The sequence below is a fragment of the Anabrus simplex genome, chromosome 1 (genome assembly GCF_040414725.1).
Source record: "Anabrus simplex isolate iqAnaSimp1 chromosome 1, ASM4041472v1, whole genome shotgun sequence".
In the NCBI taxonomy this organism is placed as follows: Eukaryota; Metazoa; Arthropoda; class Insecta; order Orthoptera; family Tettigoniidae; genus Anabrus; species Anabrus simplex.
Window position 1 is genome coordinate 1,614,135,985 of NC_090265.1, and position 18,256 is coordinate 1,614,154,240.

The window sequence follows — 18,256 nt, forward strand, 5'->3', positions numbered from 1 at the left end:
AACATTGAAATAGGCACGTATAGGCACTGTAAAATTTAAGTTATTTTTACGATGGATACATAGCACAGAGAATTGACACCTAGTGGAAAACAGTAGGTAAAAACCTAAAGATCCAATGTCTGCTCATAACAAAATTACTTGCATGACTCACTGAGCTTACTTTCAAAATTCTGATTCCATTCACAATCATAATCATCATCTTCATAATCATCATCTTCATAGTCATCATCCATATCCATCATCGGGTTGGGATGTTTATGGCACCTTTCCATCTTTTTTTATCCAATCACTATCGTTCTTCCTTAACTGTGTTTCAATCCAGGTTTCTTATTTCTATTCTTGATCATTTTCAACCACCTTCATCTGGGTCTCCTTCCCACCCTCCCTCCAACTGTTTGGGTTTCCATCATCCACATCGGTATCCTTCCCTTTTCCATCCTCTTAACATGTCCAAACCATCTAAGTTCATCTCTCTCCATTCTGTCGTAAAGCCTTTGCAGTCTAATCTCCTTCCTGACATCCTCTTTTCTTACTCTGTCCATCCTTGTCTTTCTTATCATACTTGTTGAAATTCCACTGGTCTGGATTTTACTCTCCTGTGTTCTTTTTTTGTCAGTGTCCAGATCTCTAATGCATATGTCAGTATCAGGCAGAAGTATAACTTACACATTACCACTTTACACTTCATTGGTACTCCCTTCCTTCACACCAAGTTTTTCACGCTGGTAAATTCCATTATTGAATAATTTTACTGATCTCCAAGTCCAGCCGTGCATCATGCATCAGTTCGCTTCCCAGGTACTTGAAGCTCTCCACAATTTAAGGAATTTTCCATAATTTGAATTATTTCGTATCCCATCGTCACCATAATAAGACCTACCTGTGTCAGTGTGACATAGTCATTTTTATACATTCAGGAGTTCATCAATATAATCCTTTCATCTTTTCCTTATTTCCTCTGGTTATGTGATTCTCTATTCTTTTCCCCCATTCACGTGCTTTGTGTAGACTCTTCCTTCTTACAAGTCCATGTAAACTCTTCCTACATCTGTTCAAATCTTTTCTGACTCTTGTATAAATCCTTCCCAACTTTTCCTCTTTACTTGTTACTTTCTTGCCCCTTGTTTTCATTTCCTGATAGTTTCTTCTACTTTCTTTTGTTTTATACTTAATCTATATTTGCTGTGCTTCTGATTTTTCACTGTTTCCTTCACCCTCTTGTTACAAAATGGGGTCTTTTTATCTTTCACTATATCAGTATTCTGCTAAAAGCACTCTTTGCACTGCTTACATATGCCTTCTTGAACATGTCCCATTCCACTTTCATACTCTCCACCTCAGTTCTGGGTATGTGTTATTTCGATTTGTATTAGAATTTTTCTCTTACTTTTATATCTTTTAATTTCTATACTTCTATTTTCTTCTCTGTCCGGCTGGTGGTTATGATCTTTAAGGCACCAGGTTTATATAGTTTGACACTATGGTTAGCCAGTTTGAGTCCTATTGGTTGAAGAAATTTTCACCATCAAATTGTTTACTGGCAGAGAAGAGAGGTTGTGGTATGCAATTTATAATCATTAGATTGTGTGCCTAAAGCCTGAATTCAGTTCCATACCTATCTGCACTGTAGATACGGATTGCGGGTATATGATGCTGTTGATGATGATTTGTTCCTTGATGCTATTCGACAGAAGTAGGTTATGTGTTGGCACCATTTTTCACCCTCTCCCTTTCTGCTGTCATATATCATTCATTTCATCTAATTAACTCGTCTGTTGGGATTGACATCAGGAAGGACGTAAAGACAAGGTCGTAAGAACATCGCTTCTTACCCGAGCCCATAGAGAAACAAGACATGGGTTGGACATACATACACTTATTGTCTTACTGCCTTCATTTTCACTACTTTTCCTACTTTCATTTTTGCTACCTCTACTCTACGGTCTCCATCAAAGGCTACTTCTGGTAAGGCTGTCGCATCTAATACCGTATTTGCTCACATACAACTCGCATTTTTTTGACAAAAAAAAAAGTGTGAACATTTTCATTGCATGATATATGCGGGGATTTGTGTGCAAAAGATCGTATTCCAGAAAGAAAGTGTAAAATTCACATTAGGGTATTGAAGCAAGACAACTAGGATACTTACCCTATTCATTGTCACTGTCTTCAGTCTTGGAGCTATTCTCACGTGCATCATTGTGGTCACCATCCCATACTGCATTATCTTGACTTCCGTCCAATGCATATGCGATGCCAGTCTTCAAGAAACTCTTGACAGTAACATCTGTAGTCGCCATAGCCCATGCCTGCATAACCCAGTCACACACGAGTTCAACTGACGGCCTCTTTATTTTGTCTCCTGGTGTCAGCTCGTGGTCTCCTTCTGCCATCCATTCGACATTCAATTTATGTATGTTGTCCTCGAAGGGCTTGTTGATAGAAACATCTAAGGGCTGTAGACAATGTGAGAGTCCACCAGGAATTATAATAAGATTAGTTTTCCTTTCCTGAAGACGTTTCTTTGTGTCTTCGAAGTGTCCGTGGAAACTGTCCCACACTAGCATTGCTGGGCGTCGAAGCAGTGTCCCTGGCCGTGCTCCCCACACCGTACAGACCCAGTCCTGGACAAGAGCTGTATCCATCCATCCTTTCTCTTGAACCCATACATGAATGCCTTGGGGAAACTTCGATTTAGGCACTGTTTTTATTTTGAAAATAACGTACAGTGGCAATTTTCTTCCGTCTGCAGTTATTGCTAGCATGACAGTGCAACGCTGTTTTTCACACCCGGTTGTACGTACAAGCACGCTAGAGTCTCCTTTGTCAATGGTGGTGTTGCGTGGCATGTCGAAGTTTATCGGGGTTTGATCTGCATTTTGCCAATTTGAGGTAAGAGGTAATTGTTTTTCTTCTGCATTGCTATCACATGGTGATGAAAATCTATGATCTTGTTGCTGAAATCGCTTGGCATTCTCTGGCTGAGAGATGTTTGCCTTCACAGACACAATCCCTTTTGTGTCACGAATCTATGGATCCAACCCCGGCTCACTTTCAGATCCGACCAGCTGATTCCTCCTTTAATGTCCACGGAATACCAAAACTTTATTTTGTGTATGTACCATACGTCTTTATGACAATGTCAGAAATGTAGCATCTCATGCAATATACTAAAGCCATCATTTAGCAACTCTGTAACGTAATGAAGCAATTCATCTTCCAGCTCAGGAAATTTACCAGTTTTCAGCCCTCTGAATGCCTTACTTGTTCGGTTGGTGGTTTCTAGCGCATCTTTCTGTTTACGCCAGTAGCGAACTTTAAATTCAGTCACAGTGAATTCTTGGCCGGCAGCTCTGTTACTATGTTCTTCAGCATATTTTATTACTTTGAGTTTAAGCCCAGCCATATAACTCCCACGTTTCTCCATTACTTAAAGATCGACCTACACAAGAAAACTTAACTGAGAAACAAGAATGAAAACTGAAGACAGAATACCGGTACTTGTCAACAATATAACAGATGGACGATACCTAATACATTGATCACTTGACTGCCTGGACAGGGAAACGCTGCTAGTTCACGTGATCAGCTCTGCCGGACAGTTAGTGATTAGCATATTGACAAAGACAGAAGAGTGAGAAGGATGGCAGAGTGTGACCGACTGGCTAGGAATGCAGCCTTGGGGCGGGGGTTTGCAAGTTAGATATTTTTGTTACAACTAGCCTCAATCATTCTGCAGGTAGAAAGAAATGCAGTTTCTTCTTGTAATGTCACGTACAAAGTACCTTAACAGCAATTGATACAGTCCCGATATTTAATGTAGGCATGTCTACGGAATACCCAAACTTTATTTTGTGTATGTATCATTCGTCTTTATGACAATGTCAGAAATTAATGTGATTTATGTGCGGGGATTTTTCCCCTGCAATTTCAAATTTTAAAAAAGTTGTGCGAGATATATGCGGTGGCAAGTTATATGCGAGCAAATACGGTATCCGATATAAAATTCCAAGTAAATACTTCAGTTTGGAAAATAATGTTAGATATTACATAAGTTAATTTTTATTTTTGAAGAAACTCCAGAAAACAGAGTTAATTTTTTAAAACTGATGCTGAATAAAATTCATGAAATAATTAATCAGGTAAAGGAAAAAATGCATGGATCAGGAATCGAACCCAAAACAACTTGTTCACGAAGCCAGAACACTATTGTTTCGGCCTCCTTCCGGATTGTGAGTGGGAAACCCTTTTTAATATGTTACGTGGTATGAATATGTTGGAGAGTTTTATTTTAAGACTGGCTGGCCAGTGAATCCTAATATTTTAATATACAATCCACCACCTTGTGGGTGCACTACCACCACCAGAAGTCAATTTTCCAGATTGTGCCTTATCCATGTGACATAGAACTTTTTCAAAGCTTCCTTAAATAATTTCTTGATATGAATATAGTGTCCCCGTTTTTACCATCAAGGTAATTTCCCCCAGACTAGTCAGCTGATCCCAGGCATGCTCAGTCCAACTATGATAAGAATAATGCCCTAAAATATATATACACCCTGGATCTTGATGGGGAACATATAACTTAATACGGACACGGTGAGGTCAATTAAAACCACCAATAAAGCAAGGCGAAGCATGATGTCAGTTTTGGAGGAAAATCTGTTTATTAAAATAAACACGATAAATATTTAAGAAATAGCAAAAATATCAAATAATCCATATTTACATGACTCAGATTGTTGTTTTCCTTTTCAGCTGGAAAAAGTCCATCTTGAGAATCAGAATATTTTACAAATTCACAGTGTATGCCAACACACACACTTAACATATCAAATAAAATTTTTAAAGTTTTTTTCCATTAATTTTAACACACAGGCTTGCGTGCTTGCACCACACTCCTGGCTTTACATTTTGTTAACACTTTTATCTGTAGATGAGTATGTTCTCCATTTCTGCACACTTGACATTGCAGTGGGCTCCCTAACCTAAAGAAAGACGTGATCTAATGCGCAAAAGGGAGGGGGGACAAAACTAACCTAACTGTACAATAAATATATAACACGCTGAGTGGTAAAACATCCTACGCACAAAATGTATACATCTCGAGTCATGAGCAATCTCATGAGCACAGCAAACAATGTGGATTGGAACCATACAAAATCAGAATCACATAAATGGCAATATATACATTCAAAGAAACAAAACATGTAATATTTTCCAGGGCTCACTAAGACAAGCATGCGGCATTCACACAACTCGCATCCACTTAAAGCCTCAATGGAAATAAAAGGAAACACAATTACACTTTAAGCAAGACTTCCTATTCAAGGCAGGTTCCTGAAAAATAATTACATGACACAAAATCAATAAACTGGTGGACTTTACAATCATCATCATCATCATCATCATCATCATTTCCCTTAATCCATCTGTAGCCGGGTAGGGGCAAATATGGTTCCTCTCCACATTCTTCGGTCTTTCCACCACTCCTCCAACACTGTGTCCCAGTCCAGGTTTCTTTCTATAATGCTACGTTGGATGGTATCCTTCCATCTCAATTGTGGTCGTCCAGGGCCTCTCCTTCCTTGGATTTGCATTTCCATCATCTTTTTTGGCATTCTTTCGTCGTTCATTCGCTTTATGTGCCCAAACCATCTTAGTTGGCTCTTCTCTATTCTATCATTCATTTTTGCCACTCCAATTTCTTCCCGGATTTTCTCATTCCTTATTTTGTCTCCTCTACTCTTCTGTATCATACTCCTCAAGAATTTCATTTTGGCTGCCTGTATTCGACTCTCATCCTTCTTTGTCATTGTCCAAGTTTCTGCTCCGTAAGTTGTTATGGGTACGTAATACATCTTGTACATAGTATCCTTTGCTTCCATTGGCACATCTTTGTCCCATAACATGTTTCTTACACTATGATAGAAACAACTTCCAGCTTGAATCCTTTTACTAATCTCAGCATCCAGTGGAGCATTCTCCATTAATTCACTCCACAGGTATTTAAACGTTTTCACTACTTCCAGGGGCTTGTCTGCAAGTCTAATCTGACCTTTCCCTTCTTTCTCCCCTCTAGTCATAACAAGAGTTTTACTCTTTTCTACACTTATTTTCAATCCACATTCTTCGATCTTCCCATTCACCACATTCAACTGTTCTTGAACCTTCCTGTCGTCTTCTCCCCAAATCACAATATCATCTGCAAATAACATCATGTTCATTTCTCTTCCTCCATATGCTGCTTTTGCTGTTCTCATGATGTCATCTATTACTGTTGTAAACAGGATTGGTGATAGAACATTTGCCTGTCTCAGCCCAGTAGTTATTTTGAATCAACTTGTCCTGCCAACTTGTGTTTGCACGCAACTACAACATTCCTTCCCTCTTCGGAGGCAGCCCTACCCAGGGAGTGGCGCCCCTGCCTATGTGAGTCCCAGAGCACACTGACCCGGTGTGTAACATCTGGTATGGGTCCCAGCTCAGGGTTACGAGTGAAGACCTCAACGGCATCTACGGCGGAGAAGGTGGACTTCGGTACGGTGGAGATGGTGGAAGGGGCATACCCGTAGCGTCTGTACTCCAGAGGAGCGGCTACAAAAGGCGTCTGTCTCCATGTTAGGGGCGGCCTAATTTTGAACCTGGCAGTAGGTATAAAATGCCTTTGGGTGTGGCGAGCCCATCGTAACAATAGCCTATATGGACAAAGCAGATATGGTGCCTCGGAAAAGGTATAAGGACTTTACAATATCATGCATAAATCAACGTGGATTCCTGATATGAAATTACGTGACTCAAATTCATAAAAGAAATGATAAAGTAGGCTTTACCTTTCAACACCTATTTCAATGTTGTAACCTGGAAGAAATGCCATGACACAAAATATTCCTCAGCGCGGTTATGTCATAAAAGAAAATCCGAAACAAACGTCGGGATATAAAACTCTCGTCAACTACAACAACCGTAGAGACATGGACAGAAACAATAAAATCACGAAGCATAGGCCGCTCAAATAAAACTGGCCTCGGTAGACAAACATATCATCCTTGCCAACACGCAGCGGAATGACTCAAAGTGGGGATCCACGTCTCCCAAAATAAAGCAGCAATACCAAAACCACAGGGTCCAACCCTTTACACGCGCTGCTCAACAGTCTACCCGAGGCAAGTCACACAATCAAGAAAAAGCAGGCCTTACAGATGAGGAACGCATCCTCTTACTCAAAATCACACAAAATAACATCTCACCAAGCTTGATAGCTGCAGTCGCTTAAGTGCGGCCAGTATCCAGTATTTGGGAGATAGTGGGTTCGAACCCCACTGTTGGCAGCCCTGAAGATGGTTTTCCGTGGTTTCCCCATTTTCACACCAGGCAAATGCTGGGGCTGTACCTTAATCAAGGCCACGGCCGCTTCCTTCCCAGTCCTAGCCCATTCCTGTCCCATTTTGGCCATAAGACCTATCTGTGTCGGTGCGACGTAAAGCAACCAGCAAAAAAAAAAAAAAAAAAAAAAAAAATCTCATGTCCTAAAGTTGCGTAAAACTGAAGAAATATGGAGGACATCATCTAACATTCACTCGCATGAAAAAAAAAAAAAGCAAGACCGCGCTGGTCGCAAATCCAAGCACTCGCGCACAAAGTAAACATGAATAATAAAGTGGCCAACTCTGTGATAAATATGGTAAACTGAAACTAAGAAATTGCCACATTGACATTCAGTCATGTCTGAACATCGGAAAGTTACTGAAATATCTCAATCCTACATCGCGAGAAACTGGTATTGATAATAATAATAATAAATTAATAATGATAATAAATTTTTACAGAAATTTTATTCTAATATTTGGAACTTGAAATACGAAACAGCATTCATGGAACTCGTAAACCAATTACTAATTTACCACCTAGATATACAAAATAGTCGTGAAGATGACGCTAACAACTTCGTGGATCCACACTCCATCTTACACACACTCATTCACACATCATGCAATAAATCCCAGAAAACGTGATGGCATGTTTCCGTACACTTTGAGCTCCCATTAATAATACTTTAATCTAGTCCTTCCTGACTTTAATTTGAATCCTTATTTACATTTACAACTAGGCCCCGAGACGTACACTGCGTCTCAAACATCAAAGCAAACAAATCTGAATATTGTATCAGGCTAAAATAAGAAACTGACTCGTAAAGAAATGATGCTAACCACTCACCTAATTAAATCAAAATGTAAGAAAGCAAGCTGCGACCTCATGCAAATGGTCCACATTTATGTTACAATTTATGTTTACATTAACAAGTTACTTTAAATGGGACGTAGTCCTTCCAAGCGAAGCTACATCTACAGAAATTAAATATCAAACTAACCTATCCCCTTTTGCAACATTAAACACGTTCACATTCACATAATTACATTAAAACTTTGTACTCATCTGTTTGTTGACTTACGGCCGCTCGTCTTCAGGAGACAGCCGACCCCATCTTGTTTTTAGCCAGCCATATCGATGATGATGATGATGATGATGCTGCCTTCAGAAAAGACTTCGATCAGTCCTTTTGTCTCCATCGAGGGGTAGAAAGGTGATGTTGTATTTTCTGTTGCTGCTTCTCCTTCTGGATGTTGTCTAAAACATCCCCTCGTTCACGATGTAGAAACTAGGTCAAGATCAACAGGCCGGTTACTAGAATACGACAGCCGGGTAAATTCCACTGACCGTGAAAACAGTTCCCATTCAGTCGCAGAACCGCTTCTCTTATCTACATTTATAACTAGGTCAAATATTTCCCGTTTATAAAAGGCTGGACTGGAAATAGTAAAGTTTATGCCCTCGGAAAACTATTTACACAGGCAGGCTACTATGCATTTTGAAATCTCCCTTTGGTAATCATAAGTTAAATGCCATTCTCCCAGTATTAGAAAACCTAAATAGATTAAATGCAGACTTAGCGTCTTCCACCAAAACCTTACGAATCCCCACACGATCAGTCGCGTAAATTTTTTTAAAAATTCTTCTTACGATGTTACTTGCACAGAATCTTGCCAAATAATAGGGTAACTAACTGACGCGGTCATCGTTTTTATTAACTCGTCCTCGAAGATGCCGTCAAATCCTCGATATGGGCCACATCTCCCCTAGACCAATGCCTCGTCATATCGACGGTGGCTCTATTGTTTCATTGGCTCGACGCATTGCGTACCTGACGCTTACTTCAAACATTTCTTATAAGCGACCCTAGCCTCTCGCCCGGGCATCCGAAATGTTGTCCATTGGAATTCTATTGTTCCCTTGTTCGGCTTTGTGTGCGTCATGTCAAAATTCCACCTTCCAAACTTAGCTGGCGAGCAAACAAACCCGAGCTCCACGCTCCCTGCAGAAATTGCGACATGTGCTGCCGAATGTAGATGTTTCCTGCCAGTTACTAGTACTTAATAAAAATGAAATATTCTCTGTACATTTGAATAAATGACTGATTAATTAAATGAGCACTTCAATAAGTGCTCAATAGGTACCGTTAACATAGATGGATAATATATTTATTTGTGACGTAGATAGGGCTCAAGGCCCTCTCGTACACTGTACCACTTCATTTAGGATGGACATTAAAATTACGCAGTTATGTAACAGAAAGAGTAAAAATATAGCAATAAGTCCGCCTGATGGCCTTAATCAGTAATGTGTCAAGCCTATATGGTCTGACACTGTGCTTTGCAGGTTTGAGTTCCGTTGGTTGAAAAAATTTCACGATCAGAATGTTGGCTGGCAGGGTAGGAAAGGTTGTGGTATCAAATTTCTATTTGTTAGATTGTATGCCAAGAGCTTGGATTAAATTCCAAACCTCTCCATTTCTGCACTATCCTTCCCATAATCATGTGACATTGTTGATATTGATTCATCCGTTGTATGCTGATATTAAGCCTTGAACAGACCCCTTGGTGCTATTTGGCTGGAGTAGACTATGTACCGGCACTGGGTTTCACCCTCTCCCTTCCTACTATCGAATATCAGGTCATTCATTTCATCTAACTCCTCTGATGAGGTTGACGTCAGTGAGGGTATCCAGTCGTAAAAATTTGTTATGAAGATTCATCTTGCTTCATACCCGACCCCGTAGAGAAATGGGGCGAGGGTTGGAGACGTACATATATACATAGTTTATAGTAATAATAGAAATCGTAAAAAATTTTATTTGTTTATGTCGCACATATGGTTTTCAGAGATGCCAAAGTGCGGGAATTTTGTCCTGCATGAGTTCTTTTATGTGTTGATAAATCTACCGACAGAATTCTGATCTATTTGAGGCCCATCAATTACTACCTTACCAAGCCAGGAACAAACCTGCTGATTTAGACTCAAAGCAAGTGCTTTAACAGTGAACCACTCAGCCTGGCGTAATAGCAATAGTTATAACCTGCTATTTATAGAATGTACTACAAGACACGCTGGGCTGGGTAGCTCTGGCGGTAGAGCGCTGGCCTTCTGAGCCCAAGTTGGCAAGTTCTAACCTGGCTCAGTCCGGTGTTATTGGAAGGTACTCAAATACGTCAGCCTCCTATTGATTGATTACCGGCACTTTAAAGAACTTCTGAGGGATAACATTCTGGCACTTTGGCATGTCCAAAAACCATAAAAGTAGTTAATTGTACATAAAATCAATACTACTACTGCTGCTGTACTACTACTACTACTACTACTACTACAACAACAACACAATAAAAGGGAAGATAACAATAGTAATAACTAAAATAAGAAGTAGTAGTATAAACCTGTTACTAGCAAAATAAATTTGTCTATTTAATAATATGCTCATGCACACACTCATTCACATTTCACTCGTACAAGTCAGCTGGAAGCACTTGGGGCGTGATTTTGGCAGTCTACCTTTGAAGAATAAAACTGAATCGTTTGCTACAGAAACCTTTGGAGGGATACTATATTTGTTTCAGAATGACATTAAACATACTTTCCTGTAGTATCACATTTAGAAAAATGACAAACAATTAAGCCATAGTATGAATATCATCCGTGAAAACACAAGTTTTGAAGAAAATTATTGCTGTTTCATACCGATTTTAATCTGTATGGGGTTTTCTCTGACTTTTACAAAATATCGGATATAATGACAGTCCGCTATAGCGAGTAAATTTTTTGCCGTTATGAATTCTCGCTATAACGGACTTATACTGTAGCTAGAGAGGAGTCGTATCATGATTGTGGGTGTGATAGGAGAGGTAATTAAAGTTTGAAGAAAGGCTTTTCGATACCCCTGAATTTAGAACTCCGTGCTGAAGGGACAATATGTGTATATTATGACATACATGGACATGAAACCATGACAACTTCCTATAATAAGGTGAAATATAGAATATATCACAGCTATTCTAGGACACGTAAGATTAGAGATTGAAGCCAATGTATTTTAAGATGTTTTGGAAAAATAATATAGTAGCTTTTGAAAGGAAAAATATATTTCAGAATTAAATGGTTTGTGTTGGTCATTTGTTCAGTCCAATTATGTGTCTGCCATTATAATATAACTGACATAAAATAGGGTATGATAGTATCATTTAACAAAATTGGAGGTACATGTCTACTTTTTAACAAGATATGGTTTTTTTCCAGTACAAAATATTGTCCAAGTTTTGTTAGGATTTATTAACACTGTTATTTTTGTCGTAGTCACTGAGTCATCATAAGTCATAATTTATTCTAGCGGTGGCTACATGTGTGTTTTGTGGGTAAGAGTGATAATAATTCTGAAAATCATCTTCATAAAGGGGATTCTTGCTATTTAATGCATCCCCTAGTTCCCCAATATACCAGTACAATATACCTTACTGATATTCTCTAATTCCTTATCTCACATTCCAGATTCTAGTTTATTTACTATATGATTCTTGTGTATATTCAGGGTCTTAATTTTAATAGATGTTTATTTAAACAGGTACTAGTGAGCCAGTTTCTTTGGACTTACCTGATCTGTGGCTGTGGGAACTGATAGATGAATTTGTGTATCAGTTCCAGTCATATGCACAATACCGTGCTAGACTTATGAAGAGAACAGCTGAAGAATTAGATATCATAGCTGCTAATAACGACGTTTGGAATGTATTGTGTGTTCTGAATGTGTTGTATTGTCTCATAGACAAATCCAACATTAAGCGTCAACTGGAGGTAAGTTAGAGTGATAATATGTGTTGTGAGCTCATATCCGGGAGATAGTGGGTTTGAATCCCAGTGTCAGCAGCCCTGAAGGTGGTTTTCCGTGGTTTCCCATTTTCACATCAGGCAAATGCTGAGGCTGTACCTTAAGGCCGCGGCTGCTTCCTTCCCATTCCTAGGCCTTTCCTGTCCCTCCATCACCATAAGACCTATCTGTGTTGATGTGACGTAAAGCAAATAGCAAAAAAAAAAATTACAAAAGAAATTGTACATTTATGTTTATTTTTTATTTTAATCTTAGACCATTATAAACCATTGTGAAATTTGTTTATTTTGTTGTTGTGAAGTATATTTCTTGACCTTGAGCTTTCATTTAAAATAAAAGTGGCTTTGGATGTTAACGTTTTTTTAAAATCATCTGCGCCAAACCATACGGTAAACCGTACACAGGGAAGTCACAAACAACAGTAAGCAGACGCTTACACACAATACAAAACAAAACCAAAGGTCACTCACCTCTGGAGTGCGAGCATGAACTTCACTTCTGGTGAGGTTCGCAGCACAAGGCCTCCTGGGTTCAGGTTGGTATAGAAAATGGTAATATAATTGTCCACCTGTCAAACTGCAAAAATCGTTACACAGTTTGGACATGTTTTGCCTCTTTGGGCCATCTTTAGCTACATGAAATGTTATAATAATAAAAATTGCACGTTTTACTAAAATAATTATAATGTTACATCAGAAGACCATGTTCTTGTGTGTTAAAAAGTTCATACATAGTACTGTATATAAGTCCGGCTCCATGGCTAAATGATTAGTGTGCTGGCCTTTGGTCACAGGGGTCCTGGGTTCAATTCCGGGCAGGGTCGGGAATTTTAACCATAATTGGTTAATTTTGCTGGCTCGGGAGCTGGGTGTATGTGTTGTCTTCATCATCATTTCATCCTCATCACGACGCGCAGGTCACCTACGGGAGTCAGATCAAAAGACCTGCACCTGGCGAGCCGAACATGTCCTCGGACACTCCCGGCACTAAAAGCCATATGCCATTTCATTACTGTATATTAAAATATTCTTTTTTTTTTTTTTTTTTTTTTTTTTTTTTTTTTTTTTATATTTCACGACAGGTGAGTCTAAGTATATTAACCTGTAGACAATAGAATGTTTAAATTGGATCCGTAGTCCCTTGAAAGTTAAAAAGTCCGTAGTATGTATTGTATAAATGCAGTAAAACGTTCATTGTATTTGAAAATGTTGAAACTTGAAATGAGCAGTGACACTGCTTATATCAGGTTTTGATATTTCATTTTTGGCAAGCGTTCACAAGCTACTTTCCTCATAGAGTTTTTCGCAAGTTAAGGATTTTTTTTCCAAGATGTTTGACAGTATTTACCCAGTGAAGCATGCGGAGCTTATTGACACATCACTCCACCTGAAACTGTATTTTTCTGGTATAGGCTGTTTACACTTCTCTCTTTTAAACCCTTTTTGATTGATCATAATTACCTTTTAAAAACTCCCCCCTCCCATGGCGCGCGCTGTACAACGCGAGTAAACGTGCTCCGCAATTCACCTGCCATATCAGCCAGATAATAATTATTTTAATATTCGTGGGTGTGCTAGTGCTTTATTTAAGTGTGAACTTCAGTAGCCGTGAAGTACTATGACACTTAAGGCCGTAAATGAACGTCTTTCGAAGTTCGAGAAGCGGATGGCAGAATTCCAAGCACGCTTGGAGGAAGCCATGGCTGCTAGCGCGACCAGTGATGCCAACCCAGGCGACACACTAACCGGCCTCACTTCAGAGTTCCAGGATTTTCGGGAAATAATTTCAGAGGAATTAAGTGAAATGAAGGAGGACGTAAGCCATCTACAGGAATGTCTCGACCAGCAGGACATCCTGATTGACGAGGCAGAGCAATATAGCAGAAGGAACTGCCTACTCCTTCATGGTGTCTGTGAGACCCCCAACGAGGACACGTACGCTGTGGCGCTGGGTACGTTAAAAAACATACTGAACATCGAATTGTCCATAGACAGCATAGATCGATGTCATAGACTCGGCCGTATGAAGAGGTCAGCAGCTGAGGTGGTGTCCGCAGGTAATAGGCCGATCATCATTAAATTCCTCAGGTACCATGAAAGAGACCGCATCTGGCGCGCCAAGCGAGCTCTTAAAGGTACCAAATTATTAATTACCGAATCTCTGACATCCACAAGGAAAGAAGTACTGCGTAAAGCTCGGGACTTCTGGGGTATGCGGCGAGTTTCGATGCAGGATGGCCGCATTATCATTCATTTGGAAGACGGGGAAAAAGCTCCACATTAGCACACCTAATGAACTGAACTTGCATATGAGGTGGTTAGGTGGATTATCGGAGTGATATGACAATTGTGATGTGCCCAGTAAATGTTGATGTTATTATTATTATTATTATTATTATTATTATTATTAGATATGCGCGTGCGTGCGTGTGTGTGTGTGTGTGTGTGTGTGTGTGTGTGTGTGTGTGTGTGTGTGTGTGTGTGTGTGTGTGTGTGTGTGTGTGTGTGTGTGTGTGTGTGTGTGTGTGTGTGTGTGTGTGTGTGTGTGTGTGTGTGTGTGTGTGTGTGTGTGTGTGTGTGTGTGTGTGTGTGTGTGTGTGTGTGTGTGGTGCCTTAACCAGTCAGCAGTCCATTTCTTCAGGAAATCCAGGTAAGATTTTTTTTTCTCAGTTAAAGTATGCCCATTAGTCAGGTAGCTTCGGTATTTCCTCGTGACAATGACCTCTCTAAGAGTAGCACACCCCTCACTCCTTCACAGAACATAGATGCCGGTAACCTTTTGAAACAAGAACTTTCACTATATCCTCATACTCTCCAGTGTTGCCACTTGAACAGCCTAAGCTTCCCCGCACACATTGACGAAATTCAGGCTATATTTAACAAAAATAGCATCCATTTGATAGGTATTAGTGAAAGCTGGTTATCGCCATCAATTCCAAACAACATGGTTCGTCTTGATGGCTATAACCTCTACCGCCATGTTCGTACAAATAAGAGGGGTGGAGGTATTGTTCTCTACTGTAGAAATGACCTGAAGAGCCGTGTCATTTGTACCTCATCGACCGGCGAATTGCCGAGAATGGAGTTTATGTTCGTTGGAGTAGTTGCTAGTGGACAGAAAATGCTTATGGGAGTGGTTTACCGACCACCTAAAGTATCTTAATGACCGAGTTTGAAACGCACCTACTTAACTTGCTACCAGCCTATCAACATATCATTATATTAGGCTACTTCAATACAAATCTACTTACGAAGAAATACGATACTAAGAAACTAGAAGACTTGTTTTCCTCATGTGACTTGACTATCCTTCCCTCTGACCCTACAAACCATGTACGTACTGCCAACAACATTTCCCACACCTTAATAGATCTCAAAGTAACAAACAACCCTCAGAAAGTGGTATCCCACGGACAAATTTCAGTACCAGGAGTGTCCACCCACGATCTTATATTTCTTGCGTACTCACTTCGCGTTCCAAAATATAAACTTAGGTATATAACGTGCAGGAATATGAAAGATATCTACATCTGTGAATTAAGACACGATGCCTACAATCTTCCATGGAATAGCATTTTAAATCTGACAGACATTGATGAAAAAATAAATACATTTAATTCGTTAATACACAATCTATACAACAAACATGCACCGAAAAGACAGACCAGAACATCCCACAAACCTAGTCCATGGCAAACCCCTGCAGTTAAAAATATGATGTCTCAACGTGATGCTCTTTACCGACATTTCAAACGTACTCAGGACCCAAATGACTATGAACAGTATAGAATAATTAGGAATAAAAGTAAACAAATCATCCGTTATCTTAAATTTAAATATGTTCGCGAATCAGTAAGTAACCTAAATACGGCTGGTGCCTGGAGGCATCTCCGAGCCACGGGCATAGGAAAAACACATGAACAGCTTCAGGTACCTTACATTCCACTCGACGATTTAAATGAGTATTTCGCGGAAGAGAGAGCTCAGTCTAATCCACTTAACAGACCACACGTAAATAACGTCCCAACACCTGTCCCACAAAATCGCCCCTGCTTTGCCTTTCGTATCGTCAGTACTAATGAAGTTAAGAAAGTCTTGTATTCTATTAAATCCAAAGCAAGCGGTGTCGACGAAATTCCTATTACTTTCATACATAATATTATTGGCGCTATTCTACCCATTCTCACTCATATTTTTAATTACTGTCTCAAAAACGGCACATTACCGACAATTTGGAAGTACGCCAATGTAATTCCACTTCCTAAAAACCGAGGTTCGAAACTCCTATCCGATTACCGTCCTATTTCGATTCTCCCTGCTCTCTCCAAAGCGTGAGAACGGTTGGTACATGCGCAAATATTGGAATACCTTCAGGCTCACTCTCTTCTTGACCCCCTGCAATCTGGCTTCAAGAAGGGTCATAGCACAGCCACTGCCTTACTCAAAGTGACTGAGGACATCAGACAATCAATGGACGAAAGATAAGTGACAATACTCACACTCCTTGACTTCAGCAGTGCTTTTGACACGATAAACATCCAGACATTGCTGATGAAGCTCAAATTGTTCTTCGGTAATGTTGCTTTAAAATTTTTCACCACATATCTCACAGATCGTATGCAACGTGTTACAGTACAGGATACTGCTTCTCAGTGGCGACTCCGGAAGGCAGGAACCCCCGAAGGGTCTGTTCTTGGCCCCCTTTTGTTTGTGCTCTATATAAATGATATCTCCTCTAAAATAAAGTATAATAGATATCACCTCTTTGCCGACGACCTCCAGATTTACTGCCACGTTAATATAAATGATATATCAAATGCAATAAGAGAGATTAACTCGACCTTCAACAACTCACTGTGTACGCCAGTGAAAACTCTCTCCTCCTCAACCCCAAAACAACTCAAACAATTATCGGTTCTCATAATTATTAAACATCATGTATAAAAATTATCCTATTCCTCCGGTGACATTAAATGCCATCGTAATCCCATTCAGTAAGGAAGTGAAGAACCTAGGTATGACCCTGACTGAAACTCATGACTGGTCTGCACGTGTAAGAAATACATGTAGAAAGATGTACGCGACGTTACACCCTCTAAAACGGCGTAAGGACATTTTGCCACAAGACGTAAAGATAAAACTACTCCAAACTTTGATACTACCAATACTTGACTACTGCGACATTGTCCTCATTGATGCAACCCGTGAACAAACTATGAAACTTCAACGAGCATTGAACTCTGGTCTTCGATTTGTTTTTAACTTGAGTTACGATGCTCACATAACCCCTAGCTACACATTTCTTTCCTGGCTGAAACCCGAGAGGCGACGGAAATTCCATGTACTTACGTTGATATATCGAACTCAGAAGGAAAATCTAGCCAAATACATCTCTTCAAAATTCCATTTATTATCCTCATTCCATAATTGTAACACTAGATCTGGCACTTCCCTCGCTATTCCTGTCAACCACTCATCAATATATAACAGATCCTTCGTTGTGGCTGGGTCACGACTTTGGAATTCACTCCCAGCTGCTGTCAGGAACTCAAACTCAATATCGAAATTTAAGACTGCATGTAGAGATTACCTGTTGAATACCGCTGATTGTTTCGTGTGTATGATGATGTATGATAGGTTGTGTGATTGTGATTTTTTTTTATTATTACTAGCAAGATACCCGTGCTTCGCTACGGTATTATACTGAAATGTAGAATTGAATGCTTATTGTTTTATATATAATCCGCCGAAATTCGCGATCTGACTCGTTTTCTGAGAGAATCCGCCAAAATTCGTGATCTGACTCGTTTTCTAATAGATTATGGCAGGTTTCCTCCCATTTTTCAATCTTTCTTTCCAGCAATCGATTTTGTACTTCCCGAGCTAAGTAGAGGTATTCCACCCGATCAGTTAGGTCCCTAAATCTTTGCCATCTATTCCTATAAGCATTTTTAATATGGATCAAATCCTTCAGGAGATCCAGCGTGGTGTCGTCTTGGGTGCCTTGGCGGTACTGAACCCGCGGCCGGACTGCAATCGTAGTCAT

The 18,256-nt window shown here is 39.8% G+C and overlaps 1 protein-coding gene across 1 annotated transcript in view; it reads left to right on the top strand.

The window, feature by feature from the left end:
- LOC136881196 (eukaryotic translation initiation factor 3 subunit L) overlaps positions 1 to 18,256 on the top strand; it is a 164,566-nt gene that overhangs the window by 76,363 nt on the left and 69,947 nt on the right. The window contains exon 5 of the mRNA XM_068229311.1: positions 11,948 to 12,177. Coding sequence (XP_068085412.1) covers positions 11,948 to 12,177 — 230 coding nt within the window. The remainder of the gene's footprint in view (positions 1 to 11,947; positions 12,178 to 18,256) is intronic.